At 40.4% G+C, this 24,141-nt stretch overlaps 1 protein-coding gene across 1 annotated transcript in view; it reads right to left on the bottom strand.

The window, feature by feature from the left end:
* The window catches only part of COL24A1 (collagen type XXIV alpha 1 chain), a 418,688-nt gene that overhangs the window by 26,895 nt on the left and 367,652 nt on the right, over nucleotides 1-24,141 (bottom strand). The window contains exons 46-52 of the mRNA XM_073593602.1: nucleotides 22,605-22,658; nucleotides 19,455-19,562; nucleotides 15,105-15,212; nucleotides 7,509-7,616; nucleotides 6,580-6,633; nucleotides 2,094-2,156; nucleotides 1,719-1,772 (exon numbers count right to left, since the gene is read on the bottom strand). Of these exons, the coding sequence (XP_073449703.1) occupies nucleotides 1,719-1,772; nucleotides 2,094-2,156; nucleotides 6,580-6,633; nucleotides 7,509-7,616; nucleotides 15,105-15,212; nucleotides 19,455-19,562; nucleotides 22,605-22,658 (549 nt within the window). The remainder of the gene's footprint in view (nucleotides 1-1,718; nucleotides 1,773-2,093; nucleotides 2,157-6,579; nucleotides 6,634-7,508; nucleotides 7,617-15,104; nucleotides 15,213-19,454; nucleotides 19,563-22,604; nucleotides 22,659-24,141) is intronic.

Below are 24,141 nucleotides of genomic sequence, written 5' to 3'. Positions count from 1 at the left end.
CAAACCCCCTTTTGGGCACACCTCCCAGGAATTGGCCAGGGCATGATAAATATTCAGACTGAGGGTTTGAACTTCCCTCCATAAACTCTGGAAGCTTCTTCCAGAGGCAGGGGAAAACAACCGAACACCCAACCTGGGGACACTGACCAGAACAAGTAATTACTGCTCCCTTGATTGCAGAAGGAGCCAAAAATGAAATATGCCTAGCAGCCTATCTAAAAGGGTGCTACATATGAATCTCAAGGTTTACTTTTATATTTTGGTGAAAGGATGCCATTAACAGCAGACTATGAGCCTGTAAGCATGCTACGTAAATCTAAAACATTAATCTGGTAGGAAAAGTGCAGAAATATGTACAGTTGTTACAAAGTGGGAAGCATGCAACATATTCTAAATAAAATGCTACTTTTATTCAACTTTTGCACCATACAATCCATCCAGAAACACGGTCTATCACAGGTGATAAATGTCAATGGCAATGGGTGAATACTATTGTGAAACATTTTGGACCATCTGAGCAGCAACTATGTATGTTGTACAAGAAGTATGTTGAGACTGCACTGTGAGTGAGACACTATGCCAAATAAGTGTACTCTGTACTTAGCTACTGAATTGTTCCACATTGTTAGGGAAACAATCAATATGTCATTATATGTATACACAGACATGCCTAGTCTCCCTTGCTATATTACACTATAACAATAAAATTTTGTTTAACGTTATCAGCATTCCACACTTGAAATATTTTGGTTTATTCAAATATGAAACACATTTGCTATAGCAAATCATTTTAAGCTGAGCTTCAGACAAAAATCAGAATGCACAAATGATTTGTATTTCTGTTTATCCCGAAATTTACACAGCCTTCACACAGCACAGCCAGGTGGATGACACCACTTACAGTAAAGGAATGCAGTGGTGTCCTCTCTCTAGTCTCTTAATTGAACATAAGAAAGAGCAACAGCAGACTGATGAGTTCATCCCTCTATTTACTCTGCTCTCTCCTCCTATCAGCATGTTCCTTGTTAACACATTTGCATGCAGCACATCTGATTGGCTCCCAGGGGATTGCAGGAGGCCGATATCAAGTCAAATTTAGGTACCTTAGCTAGTTCAATCTTAAAAAATGCATTTAATGAATACAGTAATAGTGGTACATTTGTATATTGTGCCCAGTGTTCAGCTTTAAAAAATAAGGAAAAGGGAATCAATTTTGCAAATTAAAATGAGAATTTAAAAGCCTGTCAATGTTTCCAGTGCAGATTAGAAGGTAAAAGCAAAAGCAGGAACCCGATTGATGGCTAAAGTAGGCTACTCACATATTTTTAATTTAGCCCCCAGATTTCTCCATCCACACTGTAGATGCTGCAGCTTTTGTTTTTTGACAGCTGGCCCTACTAGCTGTCAAAATACCTGAACAAATCACCAGTAAAAAAAAAAAAACCCTGAACAACTGATGCATCCGACTGAATTTTCCAGCAGGTCCCTTCAACAAAAGTTGATCGGACTCTTGACGAATGGAGCAGGGCCGGCCGGCAGGGCCACTCACTAAGCAAATTTTGTCCAGTTCCTCCACTTTTAGGAACAATAAAGTATGATCTTATATAGGAATTTTTGATTAGTAAAGACCAGTCTTCTTATAACTGCATGCTATCCACATCCAGTCTCTAACATTTTGTGCAAAAAATACAGGTAATGATTGATGCTGTGATACTCACCAGAGCACCTGTAGGTCCAATTATACCAACAGGTCCACGTGGACCACTGTTCCCCTGTACAAAATCAGAAAAATACACATCAGCATAATAATCCAATGAGAGAAGAATGGATATACAGATTAGATTTGGATTGTAAATGCTCAGGAACAGGGCCTTCCTAACCCTCTTGCATTAAATTGTATTGTAACTGTACTGAGCCTCTTTATATTGTAAAGCACTGCCCAAACTGTTGGCATATATAAATCCTGTATAATAATAATAATAATAATAATAATAATTGTGTACTTTTCTATCTATCCCAGTTGTTATCAGATAAGGAACAAACAAGACATTGTCTAGGATTCTATAGAAGGAAAAACATCGTGTGTCACTTACAATTTGCCCTGCTGGACCTTTGGGACCAATAATGCCAACTAGACCGATGTCACCATCTGGCCCCTGGAAATATGAGTTATAAAGTACCATGTAAATAAAAACACACACAAAACCACATATACAGAAGAAATAAGTAAAAACATTTCCAGTGGTACTGTTTTGTTAAACTTGTTATTGCCCAAAGCGAACAAATAGAATACATTTTTCGATAAAGTGGAATGTGAATCCTGATTTCTTGCTATTAACATTCTTCCAAAAAAAACAGGACAACCAGCCAAGAGGTCATGAGATAAGTTTTATGTGGTTTAATACGCATGCGAAGATCACCCATGGTCTGATAATCTTAGCCAATTTTATTTTTGATGTATGCTTAATGTTTTAAATCCTTTCATTATAATGATTGTTTTATTGTTTATGAAAATGCAATAGTTAGGCCAACATCTATGGCAAGCTATAGTCTTTTAATGTCGTTTTAGCTTTACATGTGAAAATGATTAGCTTTAAAAAAAATCATCTTTTCAGTGTGTGTGTTTGTGTGTGTGTTATGCCGCATACACACAGGCGGACTTTTCGATGGACTAGGTCCGGCGGACTTTGACGGACTTTCCAACGGACTTTTGAATGAACAGACTTGTCTACACACGATCAACCAAAGTCCGACTGATTCGTACAGGATGACGTACGACCGGACTAAAATAAGGAAGTTCATAGCCAGTAGCCGTTAGCTGCCCTAGCGTCAGTTTTTGTCCGTCGGACTAGCATACAGATGAGCGGACTTTTCGACCGGACTCGAGTCTGTCAGAAAGATTTGAAACATGTTTCTTTGGGAAAAAAAAGTCCGCTGGAGCCCACGCACGGTCGAATCCACCGGACCTAGTCCGTCGAAAAGTCTGCTCGTGTGTATGCGGCATTAGTGTCATAAAACCTTTCTTCTTTAAATAGTTTGTAACTATATTTGTACATGGGGGCAGCCATATTTGCTCATTACATATGAAGGCTCTGCTTCCTACTTCTTAGTGCATCAGAATGGATGTACCATACTGTTCATCTCCCTCAATTTCAGCCTCATTAAGTTCTGACTCATGTAAAACAATGAACTCCCTATTTATTAAGTTGGTTGTAAAGGCTAAAGAGTTTTTTAACTGTAATGCATTCTCTGCATTAGGGTAAAAAAAACCTTTGAGTGCAGCTCTGCCAGGCCCCTCCCCCCAGTAAATAATTACCTGACCCTGATCTTGAACCAGCTCTTTGCCCAAGAGCAGCGGCACTGCTCTCTCTCCCTCCTCACTGGATTCAGTAAGAGCAGTAGGAGCCATTGGCAAGGGACAAGGGAGGGGGCAGAGCAGGGCCGAGCCAACCCACACTGTGTGCCCAGTCAACTGGGGGGAGGAGCCAGGAGCGCCAATGGGGAACCCCAGAAGAGGAGGATCTGGGTTACTCTGTTCAATAGGTTGGACTTGATGGACTTGGGTCTTTTTTCAACCTCACCTACTATGTAACCATTGCATAGAGCAGGTAAGTAAAACATGTTTTTTTTAACAGACTCACAGTCATTTTAAAGTCATTGAGAATCTTCGGTCAAATGTGTGAATATCCAAGTTAAGTATCCAATCAAGGGAAAATCATCTGCAAAGGTTTGGGTATTTAAAGTTAACAGGAATTTGCTTTTCGCTTGACTGGTAATTTGAAGTGAATATTTACCCAATTTTTAAAGAGTAACTCCATTTTTGTTGTGAAGCCCTTTCTAGGTGATCAATGTACAGTGGGGATTGAAAGTTTGGGCACCCCAGGTAAAAATGTGTATTAATGTGCATAACGAAGCCAAGGAAAGATGGAAAAATCTCCAAATGGCATCAAATTACAGATTAGACATTCTTATAATATGTCAAAAAAAGTTAGATTTTATTTCCATCATTTACACTTTCAAAATTACAGAAAACAAAAAAATGGTGTCTGCAAAAGTTTGGGCACCCTGCAGAATTTATAGCATGCACTGCCCCCTTTGCAAAGCTGAGAAGAGTGTCATGGATGTCAGTGTCATGGATTGTTCTCAATCATCGTCTGGGAAGACCAGGTGATGTCAATCTCAAAGGTTTTAAATGGCCAGACTTATCTGACCTTGCCCCAACAATCAGCACCATGGGTTCTTCTAAGCAGTTGTCTAGAAAACTGAAACTAGTTGATGCTCACAAAGCTGGAGAAGGCTATAAGAAGATAGCAAAGCGTTTTCAGATGTCAATATCCTCTGTTCGGAATGTAATTAAGAAATGGCAGTCATCAGGAACAGTGGAAGTTAAAGCAAGATCTGGAAGACCAAGAAAAATGTCAGACAGAACAGCTCGCAGGATTGCGAGAAAAGCAATTCAAAACCCACGTTTGACTGCACGATCCCTCCAGAAAGATCTGGCAGACACTGGAGTTGTGGTACACTATTCCACTATAAAGAGATACTTGTACAAATATGGTCTTCATGGAAGAGTCATCAGAAGAAAACCTCTTCTACGTCCTCACCACAAAAATCAGCGTTTGAACTTTGCAAATGAACATATAGACAAGTCTGAGAAACAAGTTCTGTGGACCGATGAGGTTAAAATAGAACTTTTTGGCCGGAATGAGCAAAGGTACGTTTGGAGAACAAAGGGCACAGAATTTAATGAAAAGAACCTCTGTCCAACTGTTAAGCATGGGGGTGGATCAATCATGCTTTGGGGTTGTATTGCAGCCAGTGGCACAGGGAACATTTCACGAGTAGAAGGAAAAATGGATTCAATAAAATTTCAGCAAATTTTGGATGGTAACTTGATGCCATCTGTGAAAAAGCTGAAGTTAAAGAGAGGATGGCTTCTACAAATGGATAATGATCCTAAACACACCTCAAAATCCACGGGGGATTACATCAAGAGGCTTAAACTGAAGGTTTTGCCATGGCCTTCACAATCTCCTGACCTAAACATTATTGAAAATCTATGGATAGCCCTTAAAAGAGCAGTGCGTGACAGACAGCCCAGAAATCTCAAAGAACTGGAAGACTTTTGTAAGGAAAAATGGGCAAAGATACCTCAAACAAGAATTGAAAGACTCTTGGCTGGCTACAAAAAGGGTTTACAAGCTGTGATACTTGCCAAAGGGGGCAGTACAAGATATTAACTCTGCAGGGTGCCTAAACGTTTGCAGACGCCATTTTTTTGTTTTCTGTAATTTTGAAAGTGTAAATGATGGAAATAAAATCTAACTTTTTTTGACATATTATAAGAATGTCTAATCTGTAATTTGATGCCATTTGGAGATTTTTCCATCTTTCCTTGGCTTCGTTATGCACATTAATACATATTTTTACCTGGGATGCCCAAACTTTCGATCCCCACTGTACATTGCAAGGATTTTAATAAACGTTGCAGATTCCTACTCATTTTTACTCTGAAGAAAAAGCTGTCTGTTCTTCTACTTCTTTTGGATACTGATCCAAATGGGAGGGGTTTGAATGGGAGTGACTTTTTCAATTTTTTAACAGTTGGTGCAGTGCTCTATTGAGGAAAGCTCCAAGGTCTGCACCCCTTTAGAAGTGATCAACCCTTTAGGAGCATCTCAGTTGCTTTTTGTTGAAGAGAATGCCCACAATTTGACTTGTATGTTAGTGCTGACTTCTGGTGAAATCAGTGAGCCAATCACACAAGCAGGAAATTACATTTCTGGGGGGAGTTCTGTACACTAACCATTTACAGAATGCCTCTAGTTTACCATATTGCATTGCATTTTACATAGAATTACAGAGCTGCAGACTGACAAGTAAAGGTAAGTTTTTATAACAATAAATTACAATTGTGTTGCAATTATATATATGCTATATACTGTATATATATATTTTTAATTTGCAATATTTATATCCCATGAAAGCAGAGTTACCCTTTAGGTGAAGATATCCTAAACTTGTTATCTCAACAGTTACCTATCCAGGAGGCTGAGTGACTAAAGTGAAAACTGATCTCCCTCTACTGGCTAATCTAAACATCTGTATATATTTTATATAATAATGGAAATATGGCACAAAAAAGCATTTAAATATAAAAAAGTCACACTAATTTACTTTTAAAGAATACAATAATACCTAAAATATATGTTACAGCAACAGTAATAACTGACGAACTGGAAGACAGAATAAGTAATGAGGAATATAAGCAGAGATACAATCATTCTGTGTATGTTGACTTTGGCATAACATGGAAATTGTCCCTCTGTGATTCTGTCATTTTTACCATTATACCGGCCTAGGGTTTTCATACTGGGCACAAATGTAGTCACTAGCATAGGTGGATCGACTTGTCTCTGGAGAAATTGACTGTGGAGATGTAAGGTATAATAGTAATGAAGTGGCTATGTGATGTTGTGAGAAGATGTAGAAAAGAGTTGATCTTCATGCAAAATCAATACAAAAAGTTTCTCAACAGCAATGGAACTAAAACAACAGGATGATGATGTTTAGCCATACCTTTGGTCCTGGGAAACCTTGAAAACCCATTAGGCCTTGGTCACCATCTTCTCCCTATAAAACCACAATTTATTACATTTTGTTTTCATGATATCATTACTATTTAATGCACATGTAAAGGCTTGTTCAAGTCACTGCTCTAACAGCTCTGGGAATCGAATCGTGTCCTTACACATGCAAGAACATTTACTTGAGTCCTAATGCCGCGTACACACGGTCGGACTTTTCGTCTACAAAAGTCCAACGGACGCTGACGGACTAAAGCTGGCTGGTAATCCGATCGTGTGTGGGCTTCTCCGGACTTTCAACTGACTTTTTCAGCCTCAAATCCGACGGACTTTAGATTTGAAACATGCTTCAAATCTTTCCGACGGACTCGAGTCCGGTCGAAAAATCCGCTCGTCTGTATGCTAGTCTGACGGACAAAAACCCACGCTAGGGCAGCTATTGGCTACTGGCTATCAACTTCCTTATTTTAGTCCGGTGTACGTCATCACGTAAGCATTCGACGGACTTTTGTGTGATCGCGTGTAGGCAAGTCTGTTCGTTAGAAAGTCCGCCGCAAGTCCGTCGAAAGTCTGTCGGACAGGCTGTCGGACTTTTGTAGCTGAAAAGTCCGACCGTGTGTACGCCCCATAAGAGTCCGCTCCAATTATCAACTCTTTCTTATCACCAAATCCCTGATGAAGGGGGAGCAGTGATTACCAATAATGCATGTTTGTTTCTTACAGTCACTATTTTGATTAATAAACACTAACTTGACTCTCAATTAAATCTGTGGTGCCTTTGTCTTTCTAAAGTTTTTATGAATGTTGTCTGCAGCCAGGACATATCAGGGCCCAAAGGTTTACACAACATGAGGGGTTTACTGCTCAACCAACACTTCCCCATATCATCAATACTGTAACAGACAAATAAGCTACACTTACAAGCAGACCCTTCAAGCCAGGCTCGCCCCTCTGCCCTTGATCCCCTTGACTTCCAAGGAGACCTCGTGAGCCTGGCTTTCCTGGATGACCACGCAGTCCATATTCACCCTGAAAAAGTTAAATGGAAACACATTTTGTTTTTAACCTTTCTTTATAACATTTTTGAAAGTATACAAAACAGAAAGCCAAGGTAAAAGCAAGCAGACAAGCAGACTGCACATATGATTGGCAATGGTGTGCCAACTGGCAATCGTGTGCCCAGAGTAAATGCAGGGAAAAAGTTGTTCCAGGCTTCTTATTAGGCAAAATCAATCTAGTGGTACAAGACGATCTACGTATTTGAGAATAACTCTGGTTTCTTTCTACATTCAGGAAAGACAAGGATGGTTATATAATGAATCATATCACTCAAGTATGTAACTAGAAATGAAGGCAGATGAAGTGTAAAATGGAAATATCAACAAATTAAACCATGTTAGGACCTATGTTGATGAGCCTCGGGCTTGTATGAATGACATCGGTGTGACATCAGTTGAATTCATTGTCAGGGACATTTGACCTATAGTTGACCTCCTTCTGGCCTGCTTCTAGTGAGTTTTGCATTCCCAAAAAGTCAAAACTTGACCTTGGAAAGTAACAAAAAATTCAACAGCCCTTTAGTAAATCAATCCCATTGACTGAAAAACTGCCAATTAAGTTTTAAGAATTCATTTAAATTTTTTTGATCTACAGTGAGGGAAAAAGTATTCGATCCCCTGCTGATTTTATATGCAAAGAAATAATCAGTCTATAATTTAATGGTAGATTTATTTTAACAGTGAGAGACAGAATAACAGTAAAATGCATTTCAAAAAAGTTATAAAGTGATTTGCATTTTAATAAGTATTTGATCCCTTCGCAAAACATGACTTAGTACTTGGTGGCAAAACCCTTGTTGGCAATCACAGAGGTCAGACGTTTCTTGTAGTTGGCCACCAGGTTTGCACATATCTCAGGAGGGATTTTGTCTCGCTCCTCTTTGCAGATCCTCTCCAAGTCATTAGCGTTTCAAGGCTGACATTTGGTAACTCGAAACTTCAGCTCCCTCCACATATTTTTTATGGGATTAAGGACTAGAGCAGGGATCTTCAAACTAAGGCCCTCCAGCTGTTGAGGAACTACACATCCCATGAGGCATTGTAAAACTCTGACATTGACAGACATGTCTGGAATTGCAGTTCCTGAACAACTGGAGGGCCATAGTTTGAAGACCCCTGATCTAGAGACTGGCTAGGCCACTTCAGGACCTTAATGTTCTCCTTCTTGAGCCACTCCTTTATTGCCTTCGCCATGTGTTTTCGGTCATTGTCATGCTGGAATACCTATCCATGACCCATTTTCAATGCCCTGGCTGAGAAAAGGAGGTTCTCCCCCAAGATTTGATGGTACATGGCCCCGTCCATCGCCCCTTTTATGTGGTGAAGTTGTCCTGTCCCCTTAGCAGAAAAACACCCCAAAAGCATAACGTTTTCACCTCCATGTTTGATGGTGGGGATGGTGTTCTTGGGGTCATAGGCAGCATTCCTCCTCCCTACACGGCGAGTTGAGTTGATGCCAAACAGCTTGATTTTGGTCTCATCTGACCACAACACTTTCACCCAGTTCTCCTCTGAATCACTCAGATGTTCATTAGCAAACTTCAGACGGGCCTGTACAAATGCTTTCTTGATCAGGGGGACCTTGCAGGCACTGCAGGATTTCAGTGCTTCACGGCTTAGTGTGTTACCAATTGTTTTCTCTGTGACTTTGGTCCCAGCTGCCTTGGGATCATTGACAAGATTCTCCTGTGTAGTTCTGGGCTGATTCCTCACCGTTCTCACGATCATTGAAACTCCACGAGGTGAGATCTTGCATTGAGCCCCAGACCGAGGGAGATTGACAGTTATTTTGTGTTTCTTCCATTTGCGAATAATCGCACTAACTGTTGTCACCCTCTCACCAAGCTGCTTGCCGATGGTCTTGTAGCCCATTCCAGCCTTGTGTAGGTCTAGAATCTTATCCCTGACATTCTTGAACAGCTCTTTGGTCTTGACCATGGTGGAGAGATTGGAATCTGTTTGATTGCTTCTGTGGATAGGTGTCTTTTATATAGGTAACAAGCTGAGATTAGGAGCACCCCCTTTAAGAGAATGCTCTACTCTCAGCTCGTTACCTGTATAGAAGACACCTGGGAGCCAGATATCTTGCTGATTGATAGGGGATCAAATACTTATTTCACTCATTAAAATGCAAATCAATTTATAACTTTTTTGAAATGCGGTTTTCTGGATATTTTTGTTATTATTCTGTCTCTCACTGTTAAAATAAACCTACTATTAAAATTATAGACTGATCCTTATTTTGTCAGTGGGCAAACGTACAAAATCAGTAGGGAATGAAATACTTTTTTCCCTCACTGTACATGCTTGTTTAGCCCAGGTTCACACTGAGCTGCAGGAATGAAGCACGATTTCACTCCCGTATGTCAGTCCCGATTTCAGCGGCGATTTCACAGACATCTGTGCAGGTTTCTGCACAGATGTCAATGGAAATCGCAACCTGAAATCGCAAAAAGTAGTACAGAAACTACTTTTTGAAATCGGTGCGGCGCCACAAATGCAGCATTGCACAGATTAGGACGGTGCCATTGCCGTCAGATGCCGCCAATTTGACATGTCAAGTTGCATGTCAAATTGCACCAGTGTAAACCAGGGCTTAAGGTCAGAAACTAAGTATTGAATTCAGAGACTCTGGAAATTTGTAAGTCCTGTATATAATTGTATTCTATTTTGTATGTGTTGCACACTGCCCTCACTGTGCACACGGCACTAATAATGTTTTCATTACGTGTTTGCATTCTTTTGAGTCCTGATTAGAATTAGTCTGCCTATGTTACGCCCCTTGTTACCATAAACGTACAATTGTAATATTAATGTGATACCTACATAATCATGTGTATAAAAACCTTAAATTGCATCAAAATAAAGCAGAACAGTTATTTGGAAAGATGAGAAAAGGAGTGTATCTTTTGTGTCTGTTCCCTATTGCAGTAGTTATTATTAATTTGGAACCACTACGGTAATCAATATAAGGATAGGAGTTTTCAGCAACAAGGTATTTTCAGCAAAATCAGCCCCATATTTCTTTTAGTACAGGTTAATTTAAACACTTTAATACTAGAAATCAGATATATACAGTATGTTTATAAAGAAAGATCAGTTAATCAGTATAGAGCCAACCCTTCCAGTATGTTGGTCTCCATGGTTACTTTTTAAACCTTTGCTACCATCCATAATTTTTACCCCTACCAGTGTATTTGCCCCCTGTAAGCCGTGAGTGGCTGTAGCCGCACTGTGCTGCCTCACCATCACAGGCTGTGCTTTGCAAATGGCAAAGCACAGGGAGGGGTGGAGGTACAACACAGGAACTGGTGTCTGTCATAGATTTTGTTCTGATAGAGTGTGGAACTAAAAGTGCGTCTCCCGCTGTACTCTTCTAAAACAGCCGAACATGGGTTACAGCAGACAATACAGTTAAAAAAACAGCATCAAAGGTAAAAATTATGCAGGGTGTGCAAGGTCTAAAAAATAAAGTTGGGCCTTTAAACAGTCCCGGCAAGGCATCCTTTAACCCGATTAGTGACAGATTACTAAGGGGGAGATTTACTTAAATCAGAGAACTCAGAATCTGGCGCAGCTGTGCATAGTAGCCAATCAGCTTCTAACTTCAGCTCATTCAATTAAGCTTTGACAATAAAACCTGGAAGCTGATTGAGTTCTATGTAGAGCTGCACCAGATTTTGCTCTCTCTAGCTTTAGTAAATCTCCCTCTTAAGCCCCGTACACACGATTCAAAAATCTGAAGTAAAATTCTATCCGACGAGCGATCTGACGATTTTCAGATCATTAGTATGGTGCTTTCGACAGCCGATTCCGAGTCGTACGACAAAAGGTGGATGTGCAGACTATAACATTTTTGTCGTACGTGAACTCAACGTCCGTTTTTCGTTTAATTAGTATGGTATTTGTCCTAAAAAAATCCTAAGAGCAAGACTACGCAGGCTCAGAAACGAAAGAATACATACAAAACTATTCAACACATTACATCACTTCTGAAGCTGAATTTGGCCGTACAAGAATTTTCATATGGTGCGTACCCTCTTCAATTTCTACATGAGACTAGCATGCAACGAAAACCGGACAAACAGTCGTCCGAAAATCTGATAGTGTGTCTTCTTGACACATCGGTCCCTTCCACTGACAACAAAATCTTTTTTTTCTTACCATCCAGAGAAATCAATAGCACTCTAGAGAAATACCTGTGTTGTGAAGACTGAACTTTATACTATGCTTCAACTTCTTTGTATTTCTTTAACTAAAACTGTATGGTTGATGTCAGATGAGCGACTCTGCCACTAATAATCCTGTGGCTGGCAACTTGTTGAAATCGCAGCAAAGAGATTAAGAAGCTGTTTGCTTGTCCCCAAGAAATCCCTCCCTCTGTAGCCAAGGCAGTGAAATGTTGTTGCTGTTGCTAGCAATTGTGATTCAGCAGCATTTGGGCCAGTGACAGAGTCACTCCTTTCTGCATTTGGCTACAGAGGGACAGACAGGCAAGCTCCTTAGTGATTCTACCACTGGTGTTTTTTCTCTAGCAGTAGAGCAAGCTGTCTGACATCAGCCTTAAGCCTTGTACACACGATCGGATTTTCCGCAGACAAAACCTCGGACTTTTGTCCGAAGGCGTGTGCCTGGATTTTGTCTTGCATACAAACGGCAAGGAATTGTCGGCCAACAAACACGAACGTAGTGACGTACTAAGTGTTTTTTCAGCTCTTTAGCACCACCCTTTGGGCTCCTTCTGCTAATTTCGTGTTAGTAGAAGTTTGGTGAGTGTTGATTTGCGCTTTTCATTTCCCGCTTTTCAGTTAGTTTCTGAACGGCCGTTCGTCAACCAGCCATGTTGCAGAATCGGAGGAGATAAGGTGTTATTTATTATTGGCCTTGGAGTTATTGCTTTGACCCAAGTCCAGACCAGGAACAGGAGGAGGAGGATTTCTTGGACCAAAAATTGGTTGCTTTATTAATCGTGACCAATTATGTTATATGCCTTTGCTGCGGGAGCTCCAGGAGAATAACCCAGAAGATTTTCGGAATTATCTCCGGATGATGGACCCCTGCTTTCACCAACTCTTGGCATTGTTGACCCCCTATATTAAGAAGCAGGACACATGCATGAGGCTTTTACTTAATGTTTTGGTTGAATAATAATGATTTGATTTGGTATATTTTCTATATTTTTGGATGCATAGAATGCACTTTTTGGTTAAGTTCTATTGGCAGATAGTCTAATTTTTAAAAAAATTTTTTTAATGCACAATAAAAAATTGTGGAGAATAATACTTGGCTATGTATTTTATTTCAAATGACAGTTTGGGAGTAGGCAGTTACATTTTTTAAAATACAATGTAAAATTGACAAGGGACACCAACATAGTTGTATCTTTGATCTTAAAAAACTACGGGATAATGGTGTTGTGGTAACTTGCCCCAAAAAAAAAAGCATAATATTATTATTCTTGATATCACTAGAAAAAAAAAAGCCTTTGAAAATTTGTTTGCAATAACTCCATCAGTATTACCAGCAAAGCAGCTTCATTATTATCTCATTAAAGCCCCTAGCGGTATTCCCGAGTCTGGCTCGGGGTGGATTTTCAATACCAAAAGCGGTATCCCCAAGCCAGACTCGGGATCGCATCGCAGGATCCATGTAGAGGTTACTTACCTTGTCCCCAGGATCCTGCGATGTCTCCCCGCTGTGATCGGCGAGCCGCCGTGTCTCGCTCGATTCACAGTGCCGAGCTCCGTTCCCTGCGAGCGTTGCGACGCACGGGGACAGAGTTCGGCGCAAATACAAAAAGTAAAACACACAGTATAGATACAGTATACTGTAATCTTACAGATTACAGTACTGTATCAAATAATTACACATCCCCTTTGTCCCTAGGGGTCTGTTCAGTGTCCTGCATGCAGTTTTATATTATAAAAACTGTTCTTTCTGCCTGGAAACTGGAGATTGTCCATAGCAACCAAAACTGTCCCTTTACATGAAAAGTGGTTTCAGACCAGCTAGAAAACAGCGATAATAAATTAGAATCACTCGCAGAATTGAACGATAGTGATTTGTGGGGAGATCCGTCATCAAACACTAAAAGTAATGAAAGCGACAATTCTGCAACTGAGCAACTTTCAGTGTTTTTGATTTGATTACATTGTTGAATAATTTTTATTATTATTATATTATTATTTGTTATAATTATTTATAGTTATTTATTATATTATAATTTTTTATTTCGTTTTTCAAACTTTATCATACCCGGGATGTCTACTAGACTCTTGTTTGGACAGATTTAACTGAATTATTCCAAAGAATTACAGGCCTATAATATAAAACGCCAAATTTCTGTGCAAAATAATGGTACCGCTTTCAGCATCAAAAATCTGAAATAATCATACCGCCAGGGAGGGTAAAGAAGAAGAGAATTGTGCGCTGCATTTGCAGATTTCATAATTTGCCACGTCACGAATGTTAATTCTCCATTACAAACGCTAGTTCACAAGACTGACCGCTTCTGGCTGGTCCTTGCTTCTGAGCATGTGTGTTTGTACTTCGGACTTTTGTCCGATGGACTTGTGTACACATGCTTGGAAAATCAGACAACACACATTTGTCCGTGGAAAATTTGAAAACCTGCTAGCCAATATTTATTGGCGGAAAGTCCGACAACAATTGTCCGATGGAGCACACAAACGGTCAGATTTTCCGCCAACAGCCTGTCATTGAACATTTCCCGTCGGAAAATCCTATCGTGTGTATGTGGCTTAAGTCTTCACAAGATGGGCACACTGCTCATTTATTACATTATCACTTTCTGTACTGTGTGCTTGCTCAGTACAGCACGTTAAATAAAACAAATGTCACTTGTTCTAACTCCCATCCCACAGTTGTTCATGCTCCAGTGAATTACTACAACAATAGTACTAGAACTCCAGGACCCAGAATCTGGTGCAGCTTTGCATGGTAGCCAATCAGCTTCTAAATTCAGCTTGTTCTGTTAAGCTTTGACATTAACCCCAGGTTCACACTGGAGCGATTTGAAATGCGATTTTACATATCAAATTGGCGGCAATTGCCGTCAATGGCACCGTCCTAATCGGTGCGACGCCACATCTGTGGTGCTGCACCGATTTCAAAAAGTAGTGTCTGTACTACTTTTTGCGATTTTGGGCTGCGATTTACATCGATATCTGTGCAGAAACCTGCACAGATGTCTCTGAAATCGTGTCCAAAATCGTGACTGACATGCGGGAGTGAACGGCTTCATTCCAGTGTGAACCTGGGCTAAAACCTGGAAGCTGATTGGTTTCTATGCAGAGCTGCACCAGATTTTTCACTTTCCAGTTTTAGTAAATACCCCCCCCCCCATGCAATCCTAGTATTTATAACTCAAATTATCAGTTTAATATTAATGTAATTGTATACCCCACCATAAAATATACATGCATATATATTTTAATACCTTAGGTCCTGGTGCTCCCGTGCTGCCTGGGATGCCAAGAATGCCTTTCTCCCCCTGTCCACCAGGTAATCCAGCCAGTCCAGGAAGCCCTGGATTGCCCTTTTCACCCTGCAGAAATGAATGTTCAGAAAGAAACAAAAACATAGTTGGTTGATGGCATGTGCAGCATTGTAGCTAAGCAGTTACACTGTGGCTTTTGGAGCACGGGGATCCATGGTTTAATTCCCAACAGAATACCCATTATTAAGTTTGTGTGGGTCTTCTCAGGTGCTCCATTTTCAATTCATAAGGAAAGAGTCAGCCCTATTGTAATGTGTGTCTTTGTACAACTGTGTTAGGGGCAGTAGACTATAAGTCACTCTAAAAAACAGGACAAGTATAAGCGGTACTATGTAAATGAAAGGATCAGTCCACCTGAAAGTGATATTTTACTTTAGAGCCGGGTGGGCTGAGTCAGCCTCTGTATTCTTGTATGTTTTGTATATGCCAACAGTGAGATCTTCCTGCCAAACGTCTCCAAATCTGTTCCTGTCTACCCGGGAGTTTTGGGTGTTGTTAGCTTACACTATCTTTGCATGTTCAAGTGCCTCCTGTTACAATTTCCATTGTTTAAAATAGATTATCATGTGGAAGACAGACTGAGAACCCCTAATAATTCCTGCAGCAGGTGTGCAGACCTGGGAACTCCGTATGGGGATGTTGGTAGCCCTTCATAATGGGCACAGCAGGTGTGAAAACCTGGGAGCTCAGTACAGGGATGGTGGTGGCCCTTCATAATGTGAACAGCAGGTGTGGAGACCTGGGAGCATGGTGCAGGGATGGTGGTAGCTCTTCATAATAGGCACAGCAGGTGTGGAAACCTGGAAACTCAGTGCAGGGATGGTGGTAGCCCCTCATAATAGGCACAGTAGGTGTGGAAACCTGGGAACTTAGTACAGGGATGGTGGTAGCCCCTCATAATAGGCACAGTAGGTGTGGAAACCTGGGAACTCAGTGCCGGGATGGTGGTAGCTTTTCATAATAGGCACAGCAGGTGTAGAAACCTGGGAACTCAGTGCAGGGATGTGATAGCCCCTCATAATAGGCACAGTAGGTGTGGAAACCTGGAAACTCAGTGCAGGGATGGTGGTAGCCCCTCATAATAGGCACAGCGGGTGTGGAAAACAGGGAACTCAGTGCAGGGATAGTGGGAATCCCTTATAATGGGCATAGCAGGTGTGGAGACCTGGGAACTAAGATCAGATTCAACTCTGGGATTCAACTCGAGGATTCAACAATAGAATCCCAGAGTGATCTAACAAACTGTCAGACGGTTTAACGCTCCAGCGTTCACCAAGGATTGAGAAACCAGTTTGAGGTTGACTAACCTTTTAATCAAACATAGATTTCTTTATTTGTTTATTAGTTATATTTGCTCATTCAGCTCTAACACTTTTCACTGCACTTTACAGAGAACACTGAAGCGCAACAACAATGGTCCCTGCCCCTGAGGAAGTTCAAAATCGAATGTCCCTTCTACACTCATACACCTGAACAGAGGGTCTATTTTTCACTGGAACCAAATCAATGCATTAATATTTTGGGGAATCTAGGAAGAATCCTAAACAAACTTAGTTGTCCCAATAATGGACCAAACATCCTACATATTTTCTCATGCCAAGTTCATGCATTCTAAATGATGTGTACTGAAGAAAATGGTAACAAGCTCACATGTTCTGGGGACGTCAAGTCGTTAATGCAATCAGACATTGGTCAGTAACAGAACTAACCTCTGAGCTACCACATTATCCACAATGTTTCTATTTAATTCGGCACAGAACTGAACTCAACCACCCTGACTCAATCAACAAAGTCAACTTGAAAATTTGTGAAATATAAATAGTCATATAAAGTAACCACACACAGCTCCATGTCTCGTACAGATGTGCTGGCAAAGCTGTTAATAAAACTCAGGTTTCCCTTTTATTTTTCAAAAGCTCTAGTTTGGGATTAATTTGGCCTTGTGAGGCAAAAAACAATGAAATGGACAGGAAAAAGAAGAAAAAAAATTTTTTTTACTATCGTATATTTTTATGGATACATCAAACAAGCAAAACATTAAAGAAGACTCAAATGTATCTGATATTGTTTTATACACATAACATATGAACTATCTGCGTCAGATATTAAGGCAATAAAATCACACTAAGCAAAAGCATGTTTTTATGTCTCAGTTACAGCCAATGATAAAACATATTAAATAGTCATTTTATAGCTCTTGGAACAGATAATAGAAGAAACATTAGAGACATTTGCTACTTGGTTTCCTTTTTATGAATATAAAAAAAATGTGGGGAAGCACTTAGGGAAGAACTCTGAAAACTGACCACATAACACAACCGTGAATTCAGAAACCAATAACCCTTTCTGTAAACAGAAGAAAAAAATGTTTTGGGGTCGTTGTGGATTTTTACACTTCTGCTTTTCCTTAGGCTACTTTCACACTGCTCCATTGCAAAAACGCAGTAAAAAAGCATATGCATTTTTGCCATGTTTTTACTGTGTGTCTGCTGCGTTTCCAGTGTGTTTTGCACCTGTGAGAAAAGGACATGTGACTCCAAAAACACACAAAAAACACAACGCTGGTGCGTTTTTGATGCATTTTCTAATAATTTCAATGGGGAGGTGTATTTTTGGTGTGTTTTGTTTATCGCACCAAAAATACAGCATACAAAACTTTTGAAGATGCAACTGACCAGCGTGAAGAGCTCCATAGGATTTAATAGTCATACATTTTTATTCCGGGTAAAAGGTAAGGTAAAAACTGAGGGAAAATTGCTCAGTGTGAAAACAGCCTTAGCGTGGTACTCCGCTCATTTGTTACTTTCAAGAAATATCTCTAATTAATCCCCTGAATACAGAAATGCTGGAAAAGTCTGTCCCTAACACTTAACCCTCCATATAATCAAGCCTAAAATTTGACCTAACACCTACATTTACCCTTTAACACTTAGGGGTCTATCTATAAAACGTCTGTTGTGACAAAAATTGCCTTCTCTATTGTGTGTGGTTCTTATGTTGTCAAAGCGTACAATGCTAGCACACCACAGATCTTGAAAATAACGCCCAACTGTTTTAGAATGATCACATCATAGCGGTGAAAGTGCAACATTTCAGAGCCACGCAGGACCCCTTCATCAGACTAGTAATTTGGTGTAATCACATGCCTGATGAAGGGGTCCTGCATGACTCTGAAACAATGCACTTTCACCGCTATGATGTGATCACTTTAAAAAACAGTTGGACGTTATTTTCAAGATCTACGGTATGCTGGAGATATATGCTTTGACTCATGTCGACACCAGTTTCCAGCTAGCATGTTGACTCCAGTTTCAGAGGTATAACTGGAAAAAAAAAACAATTATGGCCACTAGGTGGTAGTGGAGATATAGGAACTACATATATTAGAGGAAATATGGCAATTTTCGGTCTGATGATGCAGAAGTTGGTCATGTCCACACAGTAAACATTTTATACAAAAACCTTTTAAATTAAACCTGTAATCAAGATTTTCTGAACCTTTTTACCCAAAAGAATCCCTAAAATAATGTTCAGGGCTTGAGGAACCCTTGATAAAACCAATTTGGGGGTAAATGGGGAATTCTCCCCTTATAGTGGTGGTCAGAATGCCAACTACAAAGATCCTTGGTGTCATGCTGCTGGCTTTGCTAAGTGTTGTTGGCAATGGACCTATGCAGGCTCCATCAAATAGGAGGCCAATCAACCACTGCTCAAGAAACCCCTAGCAACCTCTGGAGGAACCCCAGTAGAGAATGGCTGCTCTAATGGCTGAATACAGGACTTCCTCTCTTTTAATCCCAATGGCCGAACAGAGCTGTAGGAGTGCAAAGGGAAGGTGAGTATAAGCTGCTGTTGGAACTTTTTATGGGCAAAGCACAGGTTGGCTTTAACAGATCAAGCTCAAATTCCGAAGCTGCAAAGGCGGCAATTCTCGAATTAGCTGATCTCCTAAACCAGAAAGCCAGTTTTGCTGTAGGAGTCATCTACAGACAAATGTGAACAATGGTGTGTTTGTGCTCCCCCACCAGTGCATCATCATGACTGTCACATAAAGCACAACCAATAAATATTCGATTGATTTAAAAAGGAGCAGAGCTGACTGCATACAACTCCACAGGACTGTTAGATGCATGAAAACTCAAGACCAATATTCTATTTAAATGAAAAGGTTGTTATGTTTTCCAGAATTACATTAAGGTTATGCTACTATAACTTGTCAGTTTAGATGCAATCAATGCTTAGCAGATTGGCCCACTTCATGCACACATCTCACAAGGTATGAATACTCACATGTAGTCCAGGTCTTCCAGGTAAACCAGGCCTTCCAGGGAATCCAATCACAGAGTCAGAGCCAGGGAAACCATTTGCACCTCTCAGTCCCAGTGGACCTGTTTTTCCCTAAAACACAAATTTGTCATCTTATCGGGGGAACTTGGCCTTTGACTATCAACATTTTTTACATGGTGTGACTAATGGCCAATAAATGCAATTCTTACAGTACAGCAAATACAAGGCCAGTGCACTTTAAAATGGGGGAATGTATTATGTTTTTTTATATACCATCATATACATACATACATACATGAAATTACTGACTTTTAACTAATTCATCATCATTTCAATGAATTTAAAAAGGTAAAAGCTGTATTTTTTAATGAATAATTTAAATCAACATGTTCTTATGTAAATAAATCTATACATCACTTTGTCAATTTTTACAGCACCTTGAAGCCCAACTTTGGGCTCAGCCCCTCAGCAGCTCATCAACCTCCTCCTCTCTTAAGGGCCCCACCGCAATATGTTATGCTGTTTTTTTTTTAAACCTCATCAAATTTATTACAATATACATTTTGCAATCACATTTGCAAATCCATTTTAATTGCCGTTTGATCACTACTGAATTCACAGCCAGTGCCGTAGGTGACTGGTTCTCATTCTAGTAGGAAAAAATGGCAATCAGGCAGGATTTTTAAAGCAGAAAAGGCATACTATGGGGTTTATTTACTAAAACTGGAAAGTGCAAAATCTGGTGCAGCTCTGCATAGAAACCAATCAGCTTCCAGGTTTTATTGCCAAAGCTTAATTGAACAAGCTAAAGATAGAAGCTGATTGGCTACCATGGACAGCTGCATCAGATTCTGAGTGCACCAGTTTTAGTAAATCTCCCCCTATGTCTCTTCTGCATTAAAGTTTCTTACCTGCCTGTCTGCACTGCTCAGGAAGCAATTTTGACATCTGCCAAGTACATGTGTCATCCCCAGCTGGCCAATCATGATTGAGAATTCGGAAGAAGACTGGCCGAAGATGTCAGTGGCTGGTGAGGGAGTTTCAAAATCGTGCCGCTGGAATGGAGATGATTGTAGTTCCCCTTTAAAGCGGCATTAAAGTCTTTTTTTTTAAATTTTAAATACCAAACAATGGTTTTGCACAGAGCAGCCTGGATCCTCCTCCTCTCAGGTCCCACGTGCGTGCTCCTCCCTCCCGCTGGATGCCCCCCATAGCTAGCAGCTTGCTGTGGGGGCACCCAAGCAGGCGCATTCCAAACCCGTAGCTCTATGTGTCCACTCACACATGGGGCCACAGCTCGATCCCGCTCCCTTTGTCTCCTGATTGGCTCACAGGCTGTGATTGACAGAAGCTGGAGCCAATAACTACCACTGCTGCCAAAAGCCAATTAGAAGTCTGAGTCCCCCCCCCCCGAGAGCCAAGGCTCTTGTGGACATCGCTGGATTGAGATGGAGACACAGAAGCCTTGTGCCTTTACAACCCACTTTAAGTAAATTACAGGGGGGTTGATTTATTAAAACTGTAGAGTGCAAAATCTGATGCAACTGGTGTAGCCAATCAGCTTCTACCTTTAGCTTGTTCAATGAAGCTGATTGGTTTCTATTCAGAGCTCAACCAGATTTTGCACTCTCCAATTTTAGTAAATCAACCCCAGGGTGTATCCCTTAGTTTGTAGATGTGCATACTTATTCATAGTCAGTGAACCAAAAAGTATTTAAAACCCAATAGAATAATGCCCCGTACAAACGATTGGATTTTCTGACAACAACTGTTGGATGTGAGCTTGTTGGCTGAAAGTCTGACCGTGTGTATGCTCCATCGAACATTTGTTGTTGGAATTTCCGCCAACAAATGTTGGCTAGCAGGTTCTCAAATTTTCCTCCAACAAAACTTTGTTGTCGGAATTTACGATCGTGTGTACACAAGTCCAATGCACAAAAGTTCACGGATACTCAGAATCAAACAGAAGGAGCCGCACCGGCTATTGAACTTCCTTTTTCTCGGCTCGTTGTACGTCTTGTACATCACCGTGTTCCCACATTTGTAATTGTTGGCCAACATTTGTGTGTCTGTGTGTATGCAAGACAAGTTGGAGCCAACACCCTTCGAAAAAAAATTCGCGGTTTTGTTGTCGGAAAGTCCGATCGTGTGTAGGGGGCATTTAGCATATTTCAAAGGCGATCAACTTCCACATTTCTCTGACAGGTCTACATTACCAAAGGTATTGCCCTCAGCTACTCTGGATACCTACAGGGAAAACATTCCCTCATCAATATAATTGCAAAATATGAAAACTTTTTTGTATTATTTTTACAGAGTAGAGGGCATTTAAAACCCATGTCAGTTTTTTTTTGTATCATTTGTTTCTTTTAAGAGATTTCCCTGCACTTCATGCCACAGCAGGAAGGAAAAATAAAAAAATCCAACTTGAGGTTAATCTTCTATTACACTATGAAACAAGCTGTATTTTTCAAAAATGTGAAAATAAACACAATTTAAAAAGGTTTAAATCAAACTAGAAGCCACAATTGCATTTACCTTTGGAGCGATGCCACGCAAGTGATTTTGTAAAAGCTACAATCTCATAAGAATCTTTCTTGCAAAATATGAACAGGACCATTGAAATGGAAGTTGTTTTAAAGATTTCAGTGATTTGTGACTGAGCAATTGACTTTTAGCAGTGTCTACAGCTGCAAGATAAGCCAACTTCAATAACTACTTCAGTTATCCCATGCAGCTGTGGAACGAACACTGTGTCACAACCAGTGACTTGTAGTTGCACACACCATATCCAGCTACAGCAGCAAATCTGTTGCAAGCTACAAATCCCTTATCTGAAGGGAGATAAGAGTCTATTACATCCTGAAGGAGATCAACTACCTGCTTCTCAAAGGTTTTTTTTCCTGTGGACCTGTCCATATAACATGAAAGCCTGTTCTAATAATCATACAGATAAATCACATTCACTTTTGAGGCTGCTGGAAAAATCTATGAAACAGAGAGCATCTGGCATTAATATAACATCTGCCTGCTGGGACTGTGCACAGCCTTGTGGTATCACAGCTTATAATTAATGGACGATCCAGCATGGATGAATTCAAATGAATCTAAAGCTGAGATATCTACTGCTAGAAAAATGCAGAAGCTACTCACGGGAATTCCTGGCTTGCCAGGTGGTCCTCTCAATCCTTTCTTCCCCTTAGAGCCCTAAAATATAAATGTTTGTAAAGTTAGGTCAACCAAAGACTCACACCCTTTAAATCTTACATTGGCTCAGCACAGCAGAGAACACAGAGAGAAATGAATTGGTGACAAATAGAAGTAGAAAGCTATGTCAAAATATTAGAATTCCATTTTAATACAGTCTCAGTTCAGTACATGCTGGTAAGGCTCAGTCACCTATTGCCCTGGAGGCTCCAGCAAGAAAAGGCTGAGGCTGGCAGCAGAGTGGGTATGTGGTTAGTACTTCTGCCTGGCAGCACAAGGGTCATCAGTTTGAATCCCAACCATGGCACTACCTGCCTGGAGTTTGCATGTTCTACCTGTGCCTGCGTGGGTTTCCTCCCATACGCCAAAGACATGCTTGTAGGTTAACTGGCTTTTGTCTAAATTGGCCCTAGTATGTGTATGTATGATTGTCAGTTAGGCTGGCCATACATTACATGATTTTCCTTAGATCTACCAAAACCATATACAGTATGAGGTCAAAACCTAAACACTCTCAATTTGTATGCAATCAGGCAGGCCCTTGTACTACATAGTTGAAGGTAATTCTAAAGGAAATAAAGAAAAGTATGTAATGTATGGCCAGCTTTAGGGATCTTAGATTGTATGCTCCTTGAGGGCAGGGACTGATGTAAATGTACGATATATATGTGTAAAGCTCTGTGTAAATTGACAGTGCTGTATAAGTACCTGTAATAAATAAAATCTTTATACCTGTGCTTCCTGCTATGGCCACTCCCTTTTAGGCTTTTTGCTTAACACAGCAAGAATCCTTTTGCTGCGGCAGAAGAAGTGAAGTTGATGAATTGGGCAGCAAAGAAACCATGGGAGATCTCCCAAAGGGAGTTTCTGGGCTGTAAATAAACATATAGCAGCTTAGCAGTCCTTAGATAAGGTATCTGCATTCATTTTACTTTTCAGACCTTTTTTTCTTAGTTTTACTGGCTAATCCTGCAAATAACACTTTTCCTTTCCCTGGGTGGCTAGCTACATTCACTCCTCCACTGTGTCTATAGAAGAGTCATCGTTGCCACCCAAGCTGGACTTTGAACATGTTTGCCTTTGTTGATCAGCTCTACATGGTGGAGAGATTAGTAGTTTACATAAGGAAGATAACATTAATTTAACATTAATTTATGCTTCCAGTTCAGTTCACAGGAAGTGACAAGGACATGGTGTTTTTGGCAAGATCAACTGGTATTTTCTGTTATTAATGAAAATGTTCTTAGCCTGAAAAAAACATCAAAGGACTGTAAGATGAAATATTACAATTTAGTTCTCCTTTAAAGCTGTATATATGAATATGAGAGGCTGCCACTGGTGTCTTATTCATCCTTTAGTACCTTCAACAACGTCTGTACTTTCTGAGTTAGACCCCTTTCACACTGGGGCCGCCCGTGCATTAGCGCTAAAGTCCTGCTCATTTTAGTGGCACTTTAGTGTTGTTTAAGCGGCGCCTTTCGTC

Source organism: Aquarana catesbeiana, linkage group LG07, assembly GCF_042186555.1.
Source record: "Aquarana catesbeiana isolate 2022-GZ linkage group LG07, ASM4218655v1, whole genome shotgun sequence".
Lineage (NCBI taxonomy): Eukaryota > Metazoa > Chordata > Amphibia > Anura > Ranidae > Aquarana > Aquarana catesbeiana.
This window is presented reverse-complemented; position numbering and strand designations above follow the sequence as displayed.